Source organism: Macaca fascicularis, chromosome 1 (genome assembly GCF_037993035.2).
Source record: "Macaca fascicularis isolate 582-1 chromosome 1, T2T-MFA8v1.1".
Classification (NCBI taxonomy): Eukaryota; Metazoa; Chordata; class Mammalia; order Primates; family Cercopithecidae; genus Macaca; species Macaca fascicularis.
The window spans coordinates 191234819-191254982 of NC_088375.1; the positions used below are offsets into that span (position 1 = coordinate 191234819).

General features: G+C 52.8%; 1 protein-coding gene across 44 annotated transcripts in view; it reads right to left on the bottom strand.

Moving 5' to 3' along the window:
- The window catches only part of PTPRF (protein tyrosine phosphatase receptor type F), a 93759-nt gene extending 83297 nt beyond the window's left edge, over nt 1-10462 (bottom strand). For 26 of the 44 annotated variants that reach the window (XM_045372781.2, XM_074009817.1, XM_045372745.2 and 23 more), the window contains exons 1-2: nt 10279-10462; nt 3109-3188 (exon numbers count right to left, since the gene is read on the bottom strand). Coding sequence is in view for 3 of the 44 variants with exons in the window: in XM_074009758.1 (XP_073865859.1) it covers nt 10279-10306 (28 nt within the window). In the remaining 41 variants the exon portion in view is untranslated. Of the gene's footprint in view, nt 1-3108; nt 3189-4281; nt 4342-10278 lie in introns of all 44 variants that reach the window. The other 18 variants (XM_074009758.1, XM_074009721.1, XM_065523943.1 and 15 more) reach the window with 2 other exon arrangements.
- Between the last annotated feature and the right edge of the window lie 9702 nt (nt 10463-20164).

A 20164-nucleotide genomic window follows, 5' to 3' on the forward strand; every position in this document is an offset into this window, starting at 1 on the left:
GCACCCTGCCAGCCTCTGTGGGGGCCCGAGGGACCATGTGACACCAATGATGGGGGGTTCCCTGGCTGGAGAACAGCTGGGATCACTCCTGAGTCCTCGCCATAAATATGCAAACACAGATTGATTTGTTTCCTTGGGCAAGCATTATTATTCACAAATATTAATTAGTCTCCAGATCCCACCTGTTTCTGCAGCCTCCCCCACCTTACCTCCCCAGGCCAGGACCCTGGGGCCCAGAAATGGACATGAGCAGAAGGAGGGGTATCCAGGGCCCCACAGAGCAGACGGCCAAGAGGAAAGGCCAGCGCTTGGGCAACGGGAAGGAAAGCGCCTGTCGGCAGGGCGAGCTCTGAGCTGTTCATCTTCTAACCAGCGGGCAGCTAACCGAGCCCTTTTGTCATGTCCTGGACAGTTCACCGCGTGGCACTGCAGCAGCGGCCGCGGAGGCGGAAACAGGCCTTGTTAGACTTGGGAAGGGAAAACCAACATGTTTCCAACTCTCACCAAAGCAACCACTGGATTATGACAGGAATAAATCACAGTCTCAGCCAGGACCCCTGACCTAGGGAAGGAGGGGCCTGTGGGGAAGAGGGCGAGGCCGCCTTCCCTCCTCCAGCCAGTTGGCTGGAATCTGTGAGCGGAGCCAGGAACAGCCCTCCCTCCCACGGCTGGTATTGGGGCTCCCACCAGCTGGACTGAGTCCCACCCTGTTGCAGCTCTTAGTTTTTCCATCTCACTGAGGAGTGGAGGGGAAGATTAGGAGGAGTGTCACAGACTCCGAGGTGGCAGAGGGTCAGCAGGAGACTAGCTCTGGGGGCAAACAGCCACAGGGGACCAGCAGAGGTATCTTCCTGCAGTTGTAATCCCTAAGCCTCCAGGCCCCTTCCTCTGGGGCTGGGGTCCTTCTTGGATTACTGTTCCCCAACTTTGCTGCCTCCAAGCCTCTGTACTTGCTTTTCTGTCTACTGGAAAAAAATGACCTTCTCCTGCCCCAGCACTCCTCACCCCTCAGAACTCTGCTCAAGTGGCCCATCACTGTCCGTCTTCCCCACTGACCCGCCCCAGTTTTCCACGTTTGTACAGCATAGTGAAAGCAGCAAGAGGCTGTAGACCAGAGGTTCTCAATTCAGGATAATTTTGCTCCCATGGGACATTACACAACGACTGGAGACATTTTTGATTGTCGAGACTGGGGAAAGCGGGGAGATGCTACTGGCATCTGGTGGGAAGAAATCAGGGATGCTGCTAGACACCCTACAATAACAAGCCCCACCCCCACAATAAGGGGTTATCTGATCCAAAATATCAACAGTGCTGAGGCTGAGAAACCCCAACACAGACAACAAGATCCTTTGCCAATTGAGTCTAGAGCCTGACCTGGCCCCTGCCCCAGAACCCAATCCCCTGGGAACCCTGGGCCTTGTACCCACGGAAGCTCCAAGCTGGCTTAATTCCTGTACTAGCTGGCACCTGGCCTTGGGACCTCAGAGTACCTTCCCCTGTACCCCCATATCAGCCCTACCCAGCTTCCAGAAGTCAGGCCCTATAGCACACCGCATCTTCACCCCATCAGACATGCCATCAGCTAGTGGCCTCCCCAGAGGACAGAGGGCTCTACCTTCAGGTACCTCTTCTGGCAAGACTGGACTTCAAGGTAGGTCAGACCATCATCTGAGGATGGAGAGGCGAAGAGACACATGATGTCCCTACACCCACCCTCCCCATCTGACCTTTCCAGCCTGTGACATAGCCCCTCTTGCTGCACTCTCTACGTAACCCCAGTGCCCATCTCACCAAGCATAGGGCCTGAACTCCAGCAGACACCCAAGACACACACATTTCCTTCCCCTACCCTGGCCAGACCCATCTCTTCCACAGCCTTGTTAGTTCAGCCACCCGTCCGGATGTTCAGTGGGCAGGGTGATGAACAAGACAGTCAGAGGCTCTGCCTTCAAGGAGCTTACAGAGAATGAACAGACCCACTGAGTTCTTGGCTCAGGATGGCCCAACCAGAACTCATCTGCCCCAATCCCACTCCTCCTCCAGGGTGTCCAGTCTTGGGGACAGCCCCACCATCTGCTCAGTCACCAAGCCCGCAAACCCTCCTTAAATGCCCCCTTGTCCTCATCCCACACATCTAACCCATCAATAAGTTTGAATCTGCCCTGCCTCCATCCTCACTGCCACTATGTTAGTAAGACCTCATCACTTCCTGCCTCTTTGGTGGGCTTCCTGCCTTCAATCACTCCCTTCCAACCTGGCCTGCACACAGACCAATGCCACCTTTCAACACATAAAAATGCAAATCTGCACTTTTGTTTGCCACTTTATTCCAGAGCAGGCACTCAGATAGTGTTCCATGAATGAATGAACAGATGGGCAATGGACAGATGAATGCATGGATATTACTTCTCTGCTTAAGAACCTTCAATGCTGCTGTATAGCCCTCAGAAAAAAGTCTAACGTCTTTAGCCTGACATCCAAGGCCCATGATGCTGACTCTAAACCAACTCGCCAACTTCATTCCCTACAACTCCAGCCCACCCATTCTGTGCTTCTAACAGAGAGGAGGACAAGGGGACCTCAAAGAGATGCAGAGGACATGCCCAGATCCTGCAGGCACCATGCTCTTTCTACTACAACCTACAGTTGATGGGAACAGTCTTTTCTACAGAAACGTGGTGAATGGAGAAGCAGAAGATAGATCCTGGTCTAAGTCCCAGGACATCACCAGAAGCCTATTTCACACCTACAGTAGCTGACGAGCTGTATGTCATTCCCCATCCACCTCTATCATCCACTCCAGCCAGAAACTCAGGCACCATCCGTGACACCTCCTTGCCCTCATGCTCCGCATTCAATCCTTCACCATGTCCTGTCTACTCCACCTTCCTAAATAGCACTCACATCCCTTCTCTCCACTTCTGTCACTGCCTCCCTGGTCTATGCCTCCACATCTCTCACCAGTGCTCACTGGATCATGTCATGCCCCCTGCTGACACCCCCTATATAGTTCCACTAACCCTGCACCAAAGTCTAAGCTGCTCAGCCTGGCCCACAGGACCCCTATGCACTCCTGCTCCTGGCCACTTCTTGGGGCACACTCACCAGGTCTTTGCTTCTTCACCCCAGTCACTCTTGCTGGATACTCAGCACCAAGGGCAGGGCACCAGGGCCTCCGCTCCTTTCTGGACAGAAAGGAAAGCATATGAAAAAACATCAAGAATTTCATCACAGCAGCATATGTATTGACACAGAAAGACATTAAAAATTTGCTGTTTATGCAGGAAAAAAAGCAGGTTATGGAAATGTTCATGTAGAACCATCCCCATCTGGTAAAAATGCCCATCTTTCCCCTTCACTCCCTCACTCATTCATTTTGATACTCCCTGAGCACTTACTATGTGCTAGGCATCTTTGCAGGCACTAGCCATATAGTTGTGAGCAACACAGACCAAGTCCCTGACCTCAGCAATAGACTTTGTGGCCCAGCTCCTCAGCATGACCCCGGAGCCAAGCAAAGTCAGCCCGTCCCACCTCTGCGGCCCTACCTGCCCATGCTCTCCTCCTGCCAGAATGGGAACTTCCTCTTCTGATCCTCAAATGTGCCAAATTTCTTCCTATCTCCCAACCTTGCCGGTGCTGAATGCCACTGCCTGGCACAGGCTACCCGTGTTCCTCCGGCCAATTTACCCTCGGATCTCAGATCCAGTGGCACTTTCTCAGGGAAGCCTTCCACAATGTCCCAGACTACCCGCCTGGACCTTGGCTTGGAGCCGTGACCACAAACATGACTCTTTACATATTTTTACAATGACTGAGTCACTACCATAAGCTTGATAGGAACATGGACTGTGGCTGCCCAGCTCATCTCCATATTCCCAGCAGCTGGCTGACAGCCGGCACGTAGTAGGTGCTCAGTCAACATACACTGAATGAGTGGATGAACGCATGAATGAGTTCAAAGAAAACAGCCCAGCCTGGAAGAACACACTCCAACATACATGCCAGTCTTCAAAGAAGCTTCAGAAGCAATATTTATTTTTGCCTTTCTGCTTCTCTATAATTTTTAAAATGAAGGTGTGCCCCTGGATGCCTCCTCCGCTGGCACACATGCAGCAACAGAGCCCAGCCCCTTCCTTCTAGAGCCATTATTGAGCCCCCACCAGCGTGGGTGCCATCCTGAGTGGGGGTGGGGGTCAGACACATCCACACCACCTCACAGAAGCTCAGCTGTTTGGCCTACTCGACGCAAGCTGCACCTTGTAGCAGGCTTCTCACCTCATGCCCCCACATGCACAGTGATCCTCGCCCCACTCCACTCTGCCACCTTGGCTCCTCCTATAACGGACAAAAAGAAACCACAGTGGGAGGGTGGTGCATGGGAATGTCCTCACCGGCCCAAGACTGACCCTCATCATGAAATCAAGGACACACCTCTGCACCTGGAAATTACCCTCAAGTTGCACTAACCACCTCTGCCAATATGGGGGTGCTCTCATGGACTGAAGGCCATCCCAACTGACGCAAGACGGCCCTCACCAGCTCACCGACCCAGCCTCTACTGCCCCACCTACCTGCACCAGAACCCGTGGCCCTCTCTGCATGCTTCCCTCCCAGCTCCCCAAGTCGAGTTTCTCGTTTCCAGAGGCTGCTGCTCCCAGCACACAGGCTGCCCGGCAGGTCTGGCCAGACTAACCAGCTTCCAGGCCCCAAACTTAAAGGCCCATTTGTCTAGAGATGCCCGCAGGGCCTCACAGTATTCAAGTGAGGTTTTTGGCTACGCCATTGTGCAGAGACCCTGGGCAGAGGGGCAGAGTCCAAGGCAGGGAACTGGGTAATGGGAAAGGCCTCCCCCAAGCTGGCCAGGCGCTGCTGCCACACCCAGGGCCATAGCAGGGTCTCGTGCTTGGAATCTGAGATAGGCCCTACATGGAGCAGAAGCCACACCTGGAAAGAGGAGTGTACCCAAAGCGGCCAGGGACCATTTTAGAAGACTAAACATTTGCAAAGACCCAGAGGCACACAGAACAGCGTGAGGGCAGGATCCTAGAAAAGCCAGACAGTAATTTTGATCCACATCAGTCTGGGATCAAACTGATCTCAAAACAACCTATCAGGCAACCAAATAAAGACTCAGATTCACCAACTGCAGCTCCCAGAACCACTCTACACTCACACTGGGACAGAGCCCAGAACAATCAGGACAACCAGATACACCCCCAGAACAGAGCTGGCACTGACACCTGGAAGGCTGACTAGAAAGCTACTCAGAAAGGGCCGGAATGGTTCAGGACCCAAGTTAGAAATCACACTGCTGGCCAGTCACAGTGGCTCACCCCTGTAATCCCAGCACTTTGGGAGGCCAAGGCAGGCAGATCACTTGAGCCAGGAGTTCAAGAGCAGCCTGGACAACATGGCAAAACCCCGTCTCCACAAAAAATACAAAAATTAGCCAGGTGGGACTACACCTGTAGTCCCAGATACTCAGGAGGCTAAGGTAGGAGGATCGCTTGAGCCCAGGAGGTGGAGGCTGCAGTAAGCCATGACTGCACCACTACACTCCAGCCTGGGCAACAGAGTGAGATTCTGTTTCAAACAAACAAACAAACAAAAAAAAAAAAAAAAAAAGAAAGAAAGAAATCACACTGCTTTGCACCCAGAAAGGCCTCAGAAAGGGTGAAGTCCACAGTCATGTCCAATATCAAGAAAGAAAGCCCTTGGGGTCAACCCAGGGCTGGCCCCAGCAGGGTTCCCCATCATCTGCCAAGCCTGAAACCTGGCAAGTAGATATCTAGGGGAATACAGGCACAGCTGCCCTCTGGAGCAACCCCCAGAATGCCCCTGTGGCTGCACCGGGAACAGTCCCCAGAAACAGCAGCTAAAATACTGCTAAGGAGCTAAAACCGGAGTTCTCAGACCTAGAAGTCATGGTCCCACAGAGACGTGGTGCGTCTGGACCACAGAGGCAGATGCTGGTGCAAAGAGCCTCAGTAGGAGCCCAGGGCCCAGGGAGGGTGGAAGGAAACGGAGAACTCAATACCCCAAGGCTGCCCCTTCTCAAAATGCCCTTCTACCTACCCTAAACCTGGAGTCTCTTCTGCAGGCCTCACCTCTAGTCTTCTCAAGCCCACCACCTGAAGGTCAAACACCTGAGCAACATTCACAATCCCATCGATAACAATGGGGGCTGGGCACCCCCTTTGTTGAGCTCCTCGACCTGCTAATCTCAGCCCAGAATTGCAGCAACCTTAGGCAGACAGGTACCCTAACCTTAGCAGTCTATCTTCTTATTAAAGGCAACCTCATGTGACCCCTGATGGGAGAGTGGGTTTACACCACCCCTGTTGAGGATGATTACAGTAACTGCAAACACAGACAACAGTACTCACTAGATGCCAAGCCCTGTGCTATGCACACTTTATACATACTATCTTTAATCCTCATAACAACCCTTATAAGGCATGGGTTTTTATTATAATCATTTGACAAATGAGGAAATGGATTCAGAGAGGTTAAGCCACTTGCTTAAAGTCACGCTGCTAGTAAACAGAGTCCAACCCTAGCAATATAAAACTCGAGCTCTTCCCCACTGTCGGAGGTTACTTTCTCTGATGGGCACAGCTCTACGCTCTCACACAGCTCTCGCTTCTCTTTGTCCGGGCCACATTTCTCTCCCATACCCTCACACCAAAGCCCCTCCTTGATGCTCCTCCTGCACTGAGCCTCAAATGCCCCAAATACCTCAAGGGCCACATGTCCAACTAAGAGCTTATTCTCTGCCCCTCCTCACCAAGTCCCTAACTCAATGAAGCTTCAGGGCCTTCAGTGAAGGCCCGCTCAACCACTCCCAGGAACCTGGACTCCTTCCTCTTCCTCTCCTTCACTCCCACATGCAATAATCATTCTGTCCTGACAAGTGTGCCTTCAAGATGGCTCCATGCTACCACCTATCAAAGCCAGCATCTTCTCTTAACTTACTTACCTGCACCTCTTGCCCCACTGGGCATCCTGTCTCCATCCTTTTCCCATAGCCACATAGCATTTTCTGGAAACATAAACCTGACCACCGCACACTCCACCCTCCCTATCCAAGCTTTAAGCTTGGTGTTTTCTCTCTGGGTTCTCAGAGTAAAATGATAGGTACTTAACAGGGCATTCAATGCCCTCTGTGATCTGCCACATCTCTGAATACTTCACAAGTGACAACACCTCCCAGTCTTTATTCATACTGTTTTTTATCTACCTCAAGTCCTTTCTCTCTTCTTCAAACTCCTATTCATCCCTTCAAACCCAGTTCAGATCACTTCTTCTTGGTCTCCTCTGGGACTCATCTCACCCTGACCTCTGAACTCTCCCCTGTCTCTTGATGAACTCTTCCAATGTTCTAACTCAACTCAGAACTGCAGCTGCTTTAGTTGAGCAGATGCCTGAACCTTAGGCGTGGGCTGCCTCTTCTACATAGCTGTTAGTCCCAAAGGAAGCAAGGCAGCCGGGGCTGAAAGTGCCTACCCCGGGGTCTGGCACACAGTCAGCAATCAATAACAGGTAACTGAATTGCTTTTGCATTCTCATGGTGCAACCTGCTCCCCCAGGGACCACGAGCTTCTCGAGGGCAGGGCCCTGGCTGCAAGCTTGGACCAAGCACACAGCAGTGTCAGTCACATGGGAAGTGACTGCCACTGCTGATGATGCACTGCCACACAGTTCCCTTGGATTCTTACAACAGCCCTGGGACCAAGTCCGGGTTGGATTAGCTGCCCCATTTTACAGGGAGTGAAATTGAGACTCAGGGAGAAAGGGGCCTCTTTGAGGCCTGAAGCTGGAAAGTGGAGGAGCCGTGGTATGTATCACAACCTCTATTGCAGGAGGTCTGGGTCCCCTCCTCCCCGCCCCCAGTGAGGATCCTTAAAGCTAGACTCCCATAGTTCGGGCTGATGGAAAAAAGGGTGGACTGTGCCCAAATTGCCAGGGCTGGTATTTTGCTGCATATCAATACGATTACCTACAAAAGATGTGTTGCTAGTTTACGTCTGCTGCAGTCTATAACTCTGCCCCGCCAAATTTCTTCACCAGCACCCAACCACCCCCTCCTCTCTCGGCAGCCCTGTACACCAAGCCAACCTGCACAGGGCACACAAAGCTGGATAAAGGGGAGGTATCAGTAGTTGCAAGAGGAAGGAAGAAAGGGAAAAAGGAAGGAATTATGTTAAAACAATTTTCTTGTTGAAAGAGGGAAGAGGAAGAGCAGTTGGAAAAAGAAACTAAAAAAAAAAAACACACAACACTATACAGACACTTCAAATGATGAGGGAGACTGAGCAAGTAAAATGTGCAAGAAAGTGCATATACAAAAATGCACAAGGATGACTGTGCATGTGCACAGGTGTGCTGCGAGTGTGCAGGCACAGATTGCTTGAGCACTGGCCGGCATGCGGGTCCAGGTTTGTGAGTGGGGTCAAGAAAGCAGCTGAACAGGGAGTGTGTGGGGGGGTGGAGGGGGGTGAGCTGAGTGTGGAAATGAAGGCAAGAGGGTAGGAGAGACTGTGGCCTGTGCCTGGGGCGGAGAATGTAGGGGGTTGTACTTGGGGAGTTACACCTGCTCCTTCTCGGAGCCCTAGGCTCATTCATATAATCAGTAAAAAACAGGGATTTTCATGCTCCCTGAAGCAAGAGTTAATAAGGCGCTAAGCACAGAAATTTCCTTAGATAGCCTGTCAGAACTCTCTTCTGGATCCCTCAGATCCCCGAAGCCTCCCAAAGGATCCCCCATCAGATCTTCCCTTCTCAGCAGATCTCTCCCCATGAGCACCCGCCTGGAACCAACACCCCATATCCTTTTCTACGCCTCTCACCCCAGTGCACTTCCCTGGTTCTCAGGCCAGATCTGGCACCAGGTCGCTCTGGATCTCTGCCCTTGTTCCTTCAGAAGTGGAGCCTTCCTCATCCTAATGCAGCCTCCCGGCCCTGCTCTGTGGCCCCTCAGGGAGATCCAGACAACCCGCAGGCTGGGGCAGCCTCCCTCTCCCATTTCACAGCTCAGGCAGGTAGCGCTCCCCACCCCCAACCTGCTCCAACTCAGGGGCCCTGCACTGGGGGGCAGGGGGGTTTGAAATGGGGAGAAAGTCTAGCCCCTCCCCCTCCGAGGTGGAAGAACCAGAGGGGCAGCATTCCAGGGAAATGGGGGGGCGCCTAGCACAGAGGGTGCAGAGACACCAAGAGATGCGTGAGAGACAAGAGGCAGAGAGACACTTAAGGAGGGAGACAGAACCCAGGGAGAGGAAACAGAAGAGACCCAAGGGGAGAGAACAGAGAGACTCAGGAACAGGGAACAAGATGACCCAGGGAGACAGAACGGAGAGACCTGGGGAGAAAGAACAATGTGATCTGGGGAAAAAGAACGGAGACAGCCGGAGAGACCCTGGGATTGCAGGGGCACTGACACGGGGAGGCAAAGACGCCAAGGAAAACAGAAAGCAGCCGAGACAGAGACGTGGGCACGACGATGGGGAGCCGGCACGGCTCGGGACAGGACGCGGGGCAGCCGCTGAGTGAACTTTCGGAGCGGGTCCGAGTGGCCACGTCCTCATGGGACAGGTCGCTCCAGGGCCTCCAGGGCGTTGCACCCGGTTGGGGGCGGGCACAACCCGTTCAGCCCCTCCCCAACCCGTGCTCGCGAACGAAGGGGGTGGGGGGCTCCAAACTCGCGCCCGGCGCAGCCCGGGACTGCACGTGCGCCGGGGCCGCGAGCGAGACCCGGGCGCGCCGGCTGCGGATCCCCCGTCGGCTGGGAGGGGGCGCCTGTGCGGCGGGGGCGGGGGCGCGGCCTGGACCCGCCCGGAGCCGGGGGCTGAGGGGTCTGAGGGCCGCCCCCGGAGCGCGTCCGCGCTAGAAGGGGGGACGAGGCGGGACTGATGAGGGGGAGCAAGAGCGCAAACGGGAAACTTTGCGCTGGGCGGGGGAAGGGGGGGGCGGGCTGCGGCTAAGGTGCGGCGGAGAGGGAGGGAGGCAGCGAGGGGCGGCGGGGAGCGAGCCAGCCGGCAGCGCTGGGGGCGCGTCTGCCGCGGGGTGAGCGGGGAGGAGCCGCCAGGCTGGGGCGTGGGGGGGGCTTCGCCGAGGCTGCGGGCGCGGCAGGTGGGGGCGCGGCCCGGCCTCAGCGGCGCCCTCGTCCCCCCGGGACCGCCCCCAGCTCCGCCGGGTGGACTAGCGGGGAGGGCAAGGAGTACGGGGAAGAGACGGGCGCGGAGGGGGCTGGCGGGGGGCCTGGGGGTCACTCACCGCCTATCCAGGGGCCGTCGGTCCGCATGTCCCCCCGCAAGCCGCTGGGGCCGCTGCTCCCACTCCTCTGCCGCCGCCGCCTCCACCTGGTCCCGCTCCCGCCACCGCCACCCGAGCTGGAGCCGGAGCCCGAGCCGGAGCCGGAGCTGGAGCCGCCGCCTCTGCCGCCGCCACCGCTCCCGCCGCTCCCGCGCCAGCTCCAGCCGCGCGCTCCCCTCTCGCTCGCGCCCGCGCCCCTGCCCCTGCCGTGCGCGCCCCCGGCGCCGCCCCTCCCCTCGTGCACTCTCGCTCGTAGAGCCGCGGAGCCGCGGAGGCCCAGAGAGGCCACAACTCAACGCCAAGTCGAAACCGACCGGAACCTCAATGTTGAACCCGAACCCCAATAATGAACATGGACAGACCAAACTCTGATACTACATCCAGATCCTTCTAGTGGTTCCCAGTCCTAGCATGAACCTAATACCATTCTAGGACCGCATTTCCTCCCCATACAGATCTGAACCTGATACTGAGTCTACACCTTGCCCTAAACCCAATATTGAATCCAAAGCCCTTAATCTGCCCCCAAATTAGCACAAGTAGGAATTTTGTTCTGAACCTCTGTACTGATCCCAAATACCAATTCTGACTCTAAACCTCTTTATTACTCTACCTGCCCTAACCTTGATAGTGATGTTAGCACCAACTCTGGACCTTAAATGGACCCCTGTGCTAATGCTCAGCCCCCAGTCCCTAAATGAACCCTAAAGTCCAAAAGCTACCTTGCTATGGACCCCAATTCTCTCTCTTCTGAACCCCAAGCCTTACATAAAACTCCAGTACTGCTCTCCCATTCCCAGATCAACACCAATGCACTCTGAATTGGGATTCTCAATTCCAGAGTTGGGATTGAGTCACCAGAAAAGGACCCCCAAACAAAGATACTGACCTGAAACCCCACCCAACCTTGAGACCATTTAGGACCCTAAACCAACCCAGCTTTAATAATAATCTTAGAATCCAAGATGAGACTGGCTTTGCAGAAACCCCACACAAAGCCCCTTCATCCTCATGCTCACCCTCCACTTCTCTGACCTAGTGTCAACCCCAAGCAGAGGCTGGCTAATACCCCAATATTATACCAATTCCAACTGTGAACCTTACATTGGCCTCGGAATTAAAGACGTGATAATGCCCTCTAAGTCAAATTTAAATCTCAGTATTGAGTTTCTGACTTCTCATATCAAACTCAAATGATGACCCTAGAAATGTCTGGGTGAAACCAACAACCTACCTGAAGATTTATTCCAAGACCCACTGATGAGAGGGATTTGATGAGCTTCAACCCAAGAGCCCCTGCCTCCAGACCCCGCCCCCATGCAATCCATGCTACAACTACTGAAGAGTCAGCCAAAGCCACACCAGTTCTTTCCTATCTACCGCCCCGCCCCCCCCACCCCCCACTCCCCCATTCTCCCCCACTGCTTGCTAGGCTTCACCATGAAGATTGGGGGAACCTACCCCCGCTGCCCTGGGTCAGGTAACTGAGCAGAGGAAGAGATGACATTTCTCCTCTGTGGGGTTTCTTCTGCGGGGTGTTTCTGGTATAACACCTGAGTTTGGAGTCAGGTGAGAAATAAAATTTGGACATTGTTGAGGTGCCTGGATTCAGGGATCACGTGGTAATGTGCAGGGCAAGGTTGCTGTGATGTTCAGGGATCTGGGCTGAGGGATCAGGTTCTGGTAACCACCTGATTTCACTGCCTGTTTTTGTCCTGAACTTGAATTCACAAACAGTGCGTGTGCGCCCCCTGGTGTGTGAGGAGGGGATGGGACTGGCTCTGGTGATTCTGGACAGACAGTTTGGTTTGGATGACAAACGGATCAAAAATGAATATTTCCGGCCGGGCGCGGTGGCTCAAGCCTGTAATCCCAGCACTTTGGGAGGCCGAGACGGGCGGATCACGAGGTCAGGAGATCGAGACCATCCTGGCTAACACGGTGAAACCCCGTCTCTACTAAATACAAAAAAGTAGCCGGGTGAGGTGGCGGGCGCCTGTAGTCCCAGCTACTCGGGAGGCTGAGGCAGGAGAATGGCGTAAACCTGGGAGGCGGAGCTTGCAGTGAGCTGAGATCCGGCCACTGCACCCCAGCCTGGGCGGCAGAGCAAGACTCCGTCTCAAAAAAAAAAAAAAAAAAAAAAAAGAATATTTCCAGTGTGTGGTTTTTCACAATTGGTAATTTTGGTGCACCATAGGGGAGGTATTGCAAATTTTATGCATCTTTAAGCATTTTTGCCTTTTTTTCCAGAACTTTGAGGATTTAGAGTTTTCCTGTCGGCCCCCAAATTTTAAAAGTATACTTTCAGCCAATTATGCCTGCCCATTGCTGAGTTATTAAAGCAGTTCTTTTCCTTGGCTTCATTGGCCCACCCTCTCCTCACTGGCTTCTCTCTCCGATTCCTTTACCACCTCTTCTTCTGCTCTTCTGGGACTCTGTCCTAGGCCTCCTCTTTTCTCTTGCTCTGCCCCTTTTCCCTGGATCATCTTGACCACTACCAACCATATGCTGATGACTTCCAAGTCTCTATCTCCAGTCTGGGCCGCTCCTGTGAGCTCCACATCCGTATAACTAAGAGCCTCCTCTGTCCTGCCCATCCCAGATCTGCAGTACTCCCCGTCTCAGGCAGTGTCATCTTCAGTCACTTAGTCACTGACATGCAGAGACCTTCCCTCCTGCATCACTGTCCAATCAGTCATCAGTCCTGCAAATTTTGAAAAATAGAGACTAGAGACCATACGGCTTCACGAGGGACACATGCAGAGAGTTTCTGGCTTTTGGGTTTCAGTCCACACACACACAAAGCCAAACTGGTCTTAACTTCTCTTGCATGCAGTTATAATATAAGACCCCTTAAGACTTGTTCTACTGGCCAGGCACAGTGGCTAACGCCTATGATCCCAGCACTTTGGGGGGCTGAGGCAGGCAGATCACCTGAGGTCAGGGGTTCGAGATCAGCCTGGCCAACATGGTGAAACCCCATCCCTACTAAAAGAAAAAAAAAATACAAAAATTAGCCAGGTGTGGTGTTGTGCACCTGTAATTCTAGCTACTTGGGAGGCTAAGACAGGAGAATTGCTTGAACCAGCCTGGGCCACAGAGTGAGACTCCGTTAAAAAAAAAAAAAAAAAAGACTTGCTCTACCTTTAGTGTGTTTGGCACCTCAGAGCCAACTGTATGTGTTTGGAACCATTGTTTCCTCCAGGAAGCCATCCTGGCTGTCACTACTGTTTGCATCTGTGTCTGTCTCCCCGATCTATGGACAGCAGGTTCCTTGCAGGCAGGAGAAATGAGTCCACCTTGTCCCCTGTCATATCCCAGTGGTCAGCACAGGGTCCTGACACACAATAGATACATATTTGTTAAAGGAATGAAGATTGACTTTCCTATCCGTGCTCAAGGAACCATCAGACATAAATGACTAAGTGAGGAAACAGCTCCCTGACCAAGTCTGAGCGCTCATCCAGCCCCAGTCTTCCGTAGCCCTGGCATGCACTAGAAGAGGGGCTCATGGTGTTCGCTGGCCTGTGTGCCTGCTAGCCTGGGCCTTGGTAGTCCTGAAGCTCTGGCAGCGCTGTTCCCTCTGCCCCGCATTGCCAGGGCTACTGAGCACAGTACTGGAAGGTAGGTGAGCTGGGACCCCTGGCTTCCTGTGGTTGAATAGCAGATGTGCTCACTGTTCTACCAACCAGGCTCTTGCTCCAAACCCCACAAGGGACACAGGGGTCTCAGAATCCTAACCCACTGGCATCTGCCCTCTCATTCACCCACATGTGGCAAAGTGTTTGCTGAGGCAGGGCAAGAGAATGCCTGTAAGCCGCCTGCCCAGATCTCTGCATGTACGCCATCTGGAACTAGATACAAACCCAAGGTAATGAAACTAGAGGCCTAGGTGCCGAAGCCACATGGATGAGATCAGGTGGCCAGGGCTGGGAGAGCGTGATAGCTGCTGAAGGAGAAGAGCCAAGGCTCTGTCCAGTTTGCCAAACTGTGAGCACAGGGTCCATGTGGGGCTACCCTGCTGCCCTGCTCCTGGGCCTGGGGGGAGGGATGTCCTTGTGCTCATCTGTGAAGGCCGAGTAGCACCACGTGGTCGTTGTGTGTCTGCTGTGTTCCAGCCCCAGGGTGCAGGGTGAGGAGAGAGCCAGATGTCAGCTCCCACTCACTGCTCACCCTTTGTCCAGGTCCTGGGCCCACTGGACACTCTCTGCAAACTCATGACATAAATATACCTCTTAGTCATCCCTTAGTTGGTCTAAACCAAATTAAATTCAGCTTGAGTCTCTACCCACCAGATCAGCAAGATTTCCCTATCACTCATGGCTGCCCTTCACCTCCCTCCGATCATCCATGAACTCCAGGGGTTTGCACAGTCCCAGAGATGGTCAGTCCATGCTCCACAGCCTTGCAGAGAAAGGTGGAAGGAATTTGCAGGCTGCTGCTGCTGTTGCAGACATCAGTGGTCACTGTCACAGGGCTTCCGCTATTTTTTGCCCATCTTCAGGGCCTCACTTGTCTGACCTGGTCCTTGGGAAGATAACCCTCTACTCCCTCCATCCCAGCTCTTTCAAGAGGACCTCTCCCACAGTTGCAGCCCTTAGTCCTTGGCATTTCGAATCGCATGCAGCCACTTTCTTGTGGGGGCAGGTCAGGGTGGGATAGAGAATGCCTGTCCCCCTGCCCCTCTCCTCCATGCCAAAGCATCAATTCCCCAAGACACAGTGGTATTCTCCCTCTTAGCTCAGGCACGAGAACTACAAAATGCCTGTTTACTTTCTCAGGTATGAGGTGGGAGAAAAAAGGCCCAGGACTTAGAACGCAAAAGCCTGATTAATGCTTTTTTAATTAAAAAAACAAATTTTTTTTTTTTTTTTTTTTTGTAGGGACAAAATCTCATCATGTTGCCCAGGCTGATCTCGAACTCCTGGGCTCAGGAGATCCTCCAGCCTCGGCCTCCCGAAGCACTGGGATTACAGCAGGCATGAGCTGCAGTGCCTGGGCCTGGCTAATGCCTTTCATTTCTTCCAGCTGAGTCACTATGGGCAGGGAGAAAAGATACAGGAGTTAATTTCTCAATGGACACTCTGCTCATGTTTCCCAGAGAAAACAGAAGCTACCACAGGAGGACTCCCCCATCTCCCACTACCAAATCCTCAAACCCACACACCTCTCCTCCTTCCGCTGTGTCTCCCCTATGCTCAGGGTGCTCCGGCTCCTCCAGGCTTTGCTCTCTATTCCCCGTCCACTGCACCCTCCTCACTACAGCATATTCCCATCTGCCCATGCGCATGTCTCTCCCATCCTAAAAAAAATTCCCTCCCTTGGCCCCACACGCCTCTCCAGAGTGGGAGAGACTCGAGTGCCTCTCTGTTCTCCTTCCCCACAAACCCAAGAGCCATTTCTAGAGGACGCCTCTATTATTCCATCTCCTGCTCGCTCCCCAGCCCACCACAACCCTGCTTTCTGGCTTTCACTGATGTTGCTCTTTTTTTTTTTTTTTTTTGAGACTGATTCTTGCTCTGTCGCCCAGGCTGGAGTGCAGTGGCGCCATCTCAGCTCACTGCAACCTCCGCCTCCTGGGTTCAAGCGATTCTCCTGCCTCACCCTCCCACCCTTACAGGTGCCCGCCACCACGCCCAGCTAATTTTTCTCTTTTTAGTAGAGACGGGGTTTCACCATGTTGGCCAGGAGTTGACCTCGAACTCTCGAGTTGATCTCGAATTGTCTCTGCCAATCCTAGATTCCCTACCCCCTCCTGCTTCTCAGGCCCCTCATCTATCCATTGCCCCCTCCTTCCCTGAGCACCAACCCCAACCTTCAACTGGAGCCATCCATAAACCTACTCCCTGCATGCTTACTTTCTCCTCCCTTTCTCTATCAACTTTATTTATTTATTTTATGTTTTGTAGAGGTGGGGTCTCACTATATTGCCCAGGCTCGTCTCAAATTCCTGGATTCTAATAATGCTTCCACCTTGGCCTCCCAAAGTGCTGGGATTACACATGTGAACCACAGCACATGGCCTTTTCTTTCTTTTAAAATTCCAAAAAGCTTTTGGAGTACAGGTGGTTTTTAATTACATGGACGAATTATACAGTGGTGAATTCTGAGATTTTGGTGCATCAGTCATCTGAGTATCGAACATTGTACCCAATATGTATCACTCACCACCCCCATCCTCCCCGTTCTGAGCCTCTAAAGTCCACTATACCACTCCGTATGCCTTTGCATACTCACAGCTTAGCTCCTGCTTGTCAGTGAGGATGTATGGTATTTGGTTTTCCATTCCTGAGTTCCCGGCCTCTCCTCCCTCCCTCTTTTCCTTCCTTCCTTCCTTCCTTCCTTCCTTCCTTCCTTCCTTCCTTCCTTCGTCTCACTTTGTCACCCAGGCTGGAGTTCAGTGGTGTGATCTCGGCTCACTGCAACCTCCACCTCCCAAGTTCAGGTGATTCTTGTGCCTCAGCCTCCCGAGTAGCTGGGACCACAGGTGCATGCCACCATGCCTGGCTAATTTTTTTTGCATTTTTTTTTTGTTGTTGTAGATTTAGGGGATTCGCCATGTTGGCCAGGCTGGCCTTGAACTCCTGGCCTCAAGTGATCTGCCCACCTTGGCCTTCCAAAGTGCTGAGATTATGGGCGTGAGCCACCACACCTGGCCCCAGCCTCTTCTTTCATGAGAGTGTTCTGTTTGCCATTATGGCATTCCTACTCACTTCATCCAACATTTGGTCAAATCTGGCTTTTACTATCTCTGCCCCCAATGTCTTCCCTGAAACACAGTGTTTGTGCTATGATCTCCATGTCTTAAAATTTGAAGGCCATTTTTTTTCCAGTATTCGTTTTCTTAGACCTCTTAATTACTGCATTCTTCAAACCCTATCTTCTTTGGCTCCCTTGACACCATACTCTCCTGATTTACCTCTTAACTCCTTGGTCTTCTTCTCAGTTTGCTTTGCGGGGTCCTCCTCCTCCACTCAATCCATTAAGTGCTCCTGTCTCCCAAGGCCCATGCCTTGGCCTTTCCCCTTCTTACTGTGGACTCTGCCCTGGTGATCTCATCCATGCCTATAGCATTGAGTACTGTCCATCTGCTGATGATTCACACCTTTATGACTCTTACCCAGGGAACCTCTTGTGTAAGCCCTTGATGGAGAGGAGCCCACCCAGCTGCCTAGTCAACATCTCCACCTGTGTCCTGAAGGCACCTCAGCCCCAGCATGCCCAAGACCTCCCTCCCGATCTTTACTCTCTGACTCCTTTCTCGAGTTCTCCGTCTGAGTCAGTTGCCCCACTGTCCATCTATAGGCAAGCCAGAATCCTAGGACCCATCACCAAATCCTGTTCATTTTACCTGCAGATCACCTGTCTAATCTGCACCTTTCTCTTCAACTCCGCTGATGCCTCACTGGTCCAAGCCACCATTAACTCTTTTTTTTTTTTTTTTTTTTTTTTTTGAGAAGGAGTCTCGCTCTGCCGCCCAGGCTGGAGTGCAGTGACCGGATCTCAGCTCACTGCAAGCTCCGCCTCCTGGGTTCCCGCCATTCTCCTGCCTCAGCCTCCCGAGTAGCTGGGACTACAGGCGCCCGCCACCTCACCTGGCTAGTTTTTTTGTATTTTTTAGTAGAGACGGAGTTTCACCGTGTTAGCCAGGATGGTCTCGATCTCCTGACCTCGTGATCCACCCGTCTCGGCCTCCCAAAGTGCTGGGATTACAGGCTTGAGCCACCGCGCCCGGCCACCATTAACTCTTATCTGGACCTCTGCAGCACCTCCTCACTGATCTCACTACATCTGCTCTGCCCCTCCCCCATCTTATCTCTGTGCTGCAGCCACAAATGGGGTTATGTTGTTCCCCCATGAAAACCTTCGAATGGCTTCCATGGGGCTGGATTAGGAGCCAACTCCTCCACATGGATGAAACGCCCTCCCTTTGCCTACCTCCCCGCCTCATCCAGCACAGCATTCCCGGCTCAGTCCTCTGCAGCGGCAACAGCTTCCTTTCAATTCCTCAAACATACTGCATCTTCCCCTTCCCTCTCCCCATTCTCTCTAGAAGACTTTCCACCCCACCTCCTTCACATGGTAACTCATTCTTCATTTTTGGCTCAAGCATCACTGCCTTGGGGCAGCCTTTCCCTGACCCTTAGTCTGAGTAAGTACAGAGCCCTGTTGCTGTCTGCCAGAGCATTCCTTTACACTTCTCATTACACATTTAGTGGATTGATACCTGTCATCCATGTCATTCACTCAATAGCTATATGTTAAATCCATATGAGGTGTCTAGAGTAATGTCTGGCACCCAGTAACTACCCAATAAATGTTAGCTATTGTTATCCTCAATATCTGGAGACCAAGGAAAGGCAGAAGAGCCCACAAAGGAGAAAAAAGGAATGGTCACTAGGAAGGAAAGAAGAAAAGCAGGGGAAAGTTACTCTTTCACTCATCTCCTCTATTAGGCTCACCCTTCGGATGCCGCTCCTCCTGTGGCACCTGGAGCTCTTCTCCCAGATATTTGCATGGCTGGCTCCTTCTCATTTTTCATGTCTGTCTTAGGTCAGGTTCCCCAGAGGAAGACCCTGAGATGAAGTGATTTATTAAGGAAGGGTTCCTGGGGGAAACTGGCAAAGCAGAAGGGGAAGCACAACAGAGAAGTGTAAGAAACCAAGCAAGCGGGGGATTTCAGGCCATGTTCTTGGAAGGGTAGCTTCAGCCTGACCTCAGGGGTCCCGGAGTGGAAATTTATGCCTCAGTGTTGTCCCCACCCCCGCCAAGAGCGTTGGAGCCTTCATACCTCCTACCCTCCTTAGTCATCTGTTGAGGGCTACAGTGGGGCTGAGGATGGTGGGTGATGAGTACACCCTCTTCGGGGCCTTTCTAGCTTGCATGCAGACAGAGTGTCTCCAGGAAGTCGAGGACAGTCCTCCATAAAAGAGCTGGTGCTAGCTGCTGGAAGGCAAGGCACGCTGAAGGTGGGGCTATGTCTGCCTCGCACCCCCTCACAAAAAATGGTGGAAGGGGATCTGAGGGGTCTATCGTGTCTCCGCTGAAATGTCACCATCTCAGAGAAGCCTTTGCTGACCACCCTATCTAAAATAGTTTTCTGTCACTGCAACAGCACTCTCTTTATTTCCTTCATAGAATTTACAAGCATCTGTAGTTAGTTTGATTCCATTTTTGTTTAACAACTGTTTCTGCTGCTAGACTCTAAGGTCTAGCAGGGCAGGAATCTCCATTACTTGACTCTCACCAGATCTTTAGCACTAGGACAGTGCTTGGAACACAGGAGCTGCTCAATCCATCTTTTTTAGTGAATTAGGCACATGCACTGAGCGCTCAGCTGGGTGAGAGGCAGGTAACTCTAGATGTACGTATAGGGGGCTAGCTGCACCGCGCTGGCCAGAATGTGACCCGCACAGTTGTGCTTGTGAAAGGGGCCATAGAGGGTCAACTCCCCTCTGAGGCAGCAGACATTACCCCAAGGCTGTGTATCTCTCTGGGTCCCCAGCCCTTTGTGCAAAGTGGGATGGAGCCCATGGGGATCCAGGCATGTGGGCAGTGGGATTCAGAAGTATATAGGAGAGCTTCTGGCAAGGGGCTTGAAGCTGCATAGGTGCATGTCATGGACACCTCCCCACACACATGCCACCAACACCACCCAATGCCTCAGGCTAAACTGGCCTCAGTGAGGGTAGACAAGGCTGCAAGAGGGCGGCCTTACATTTGGGAAAATATGGCCCTGGCTCTGAATAAGACCCATGGCACTTATTAGCTGTGTGGTCTTGGACTTCTCTAAGTCTCAGTTTCCTCTTCTATAAAAAGGGGATAATACTTACTTTGCAGCATTACA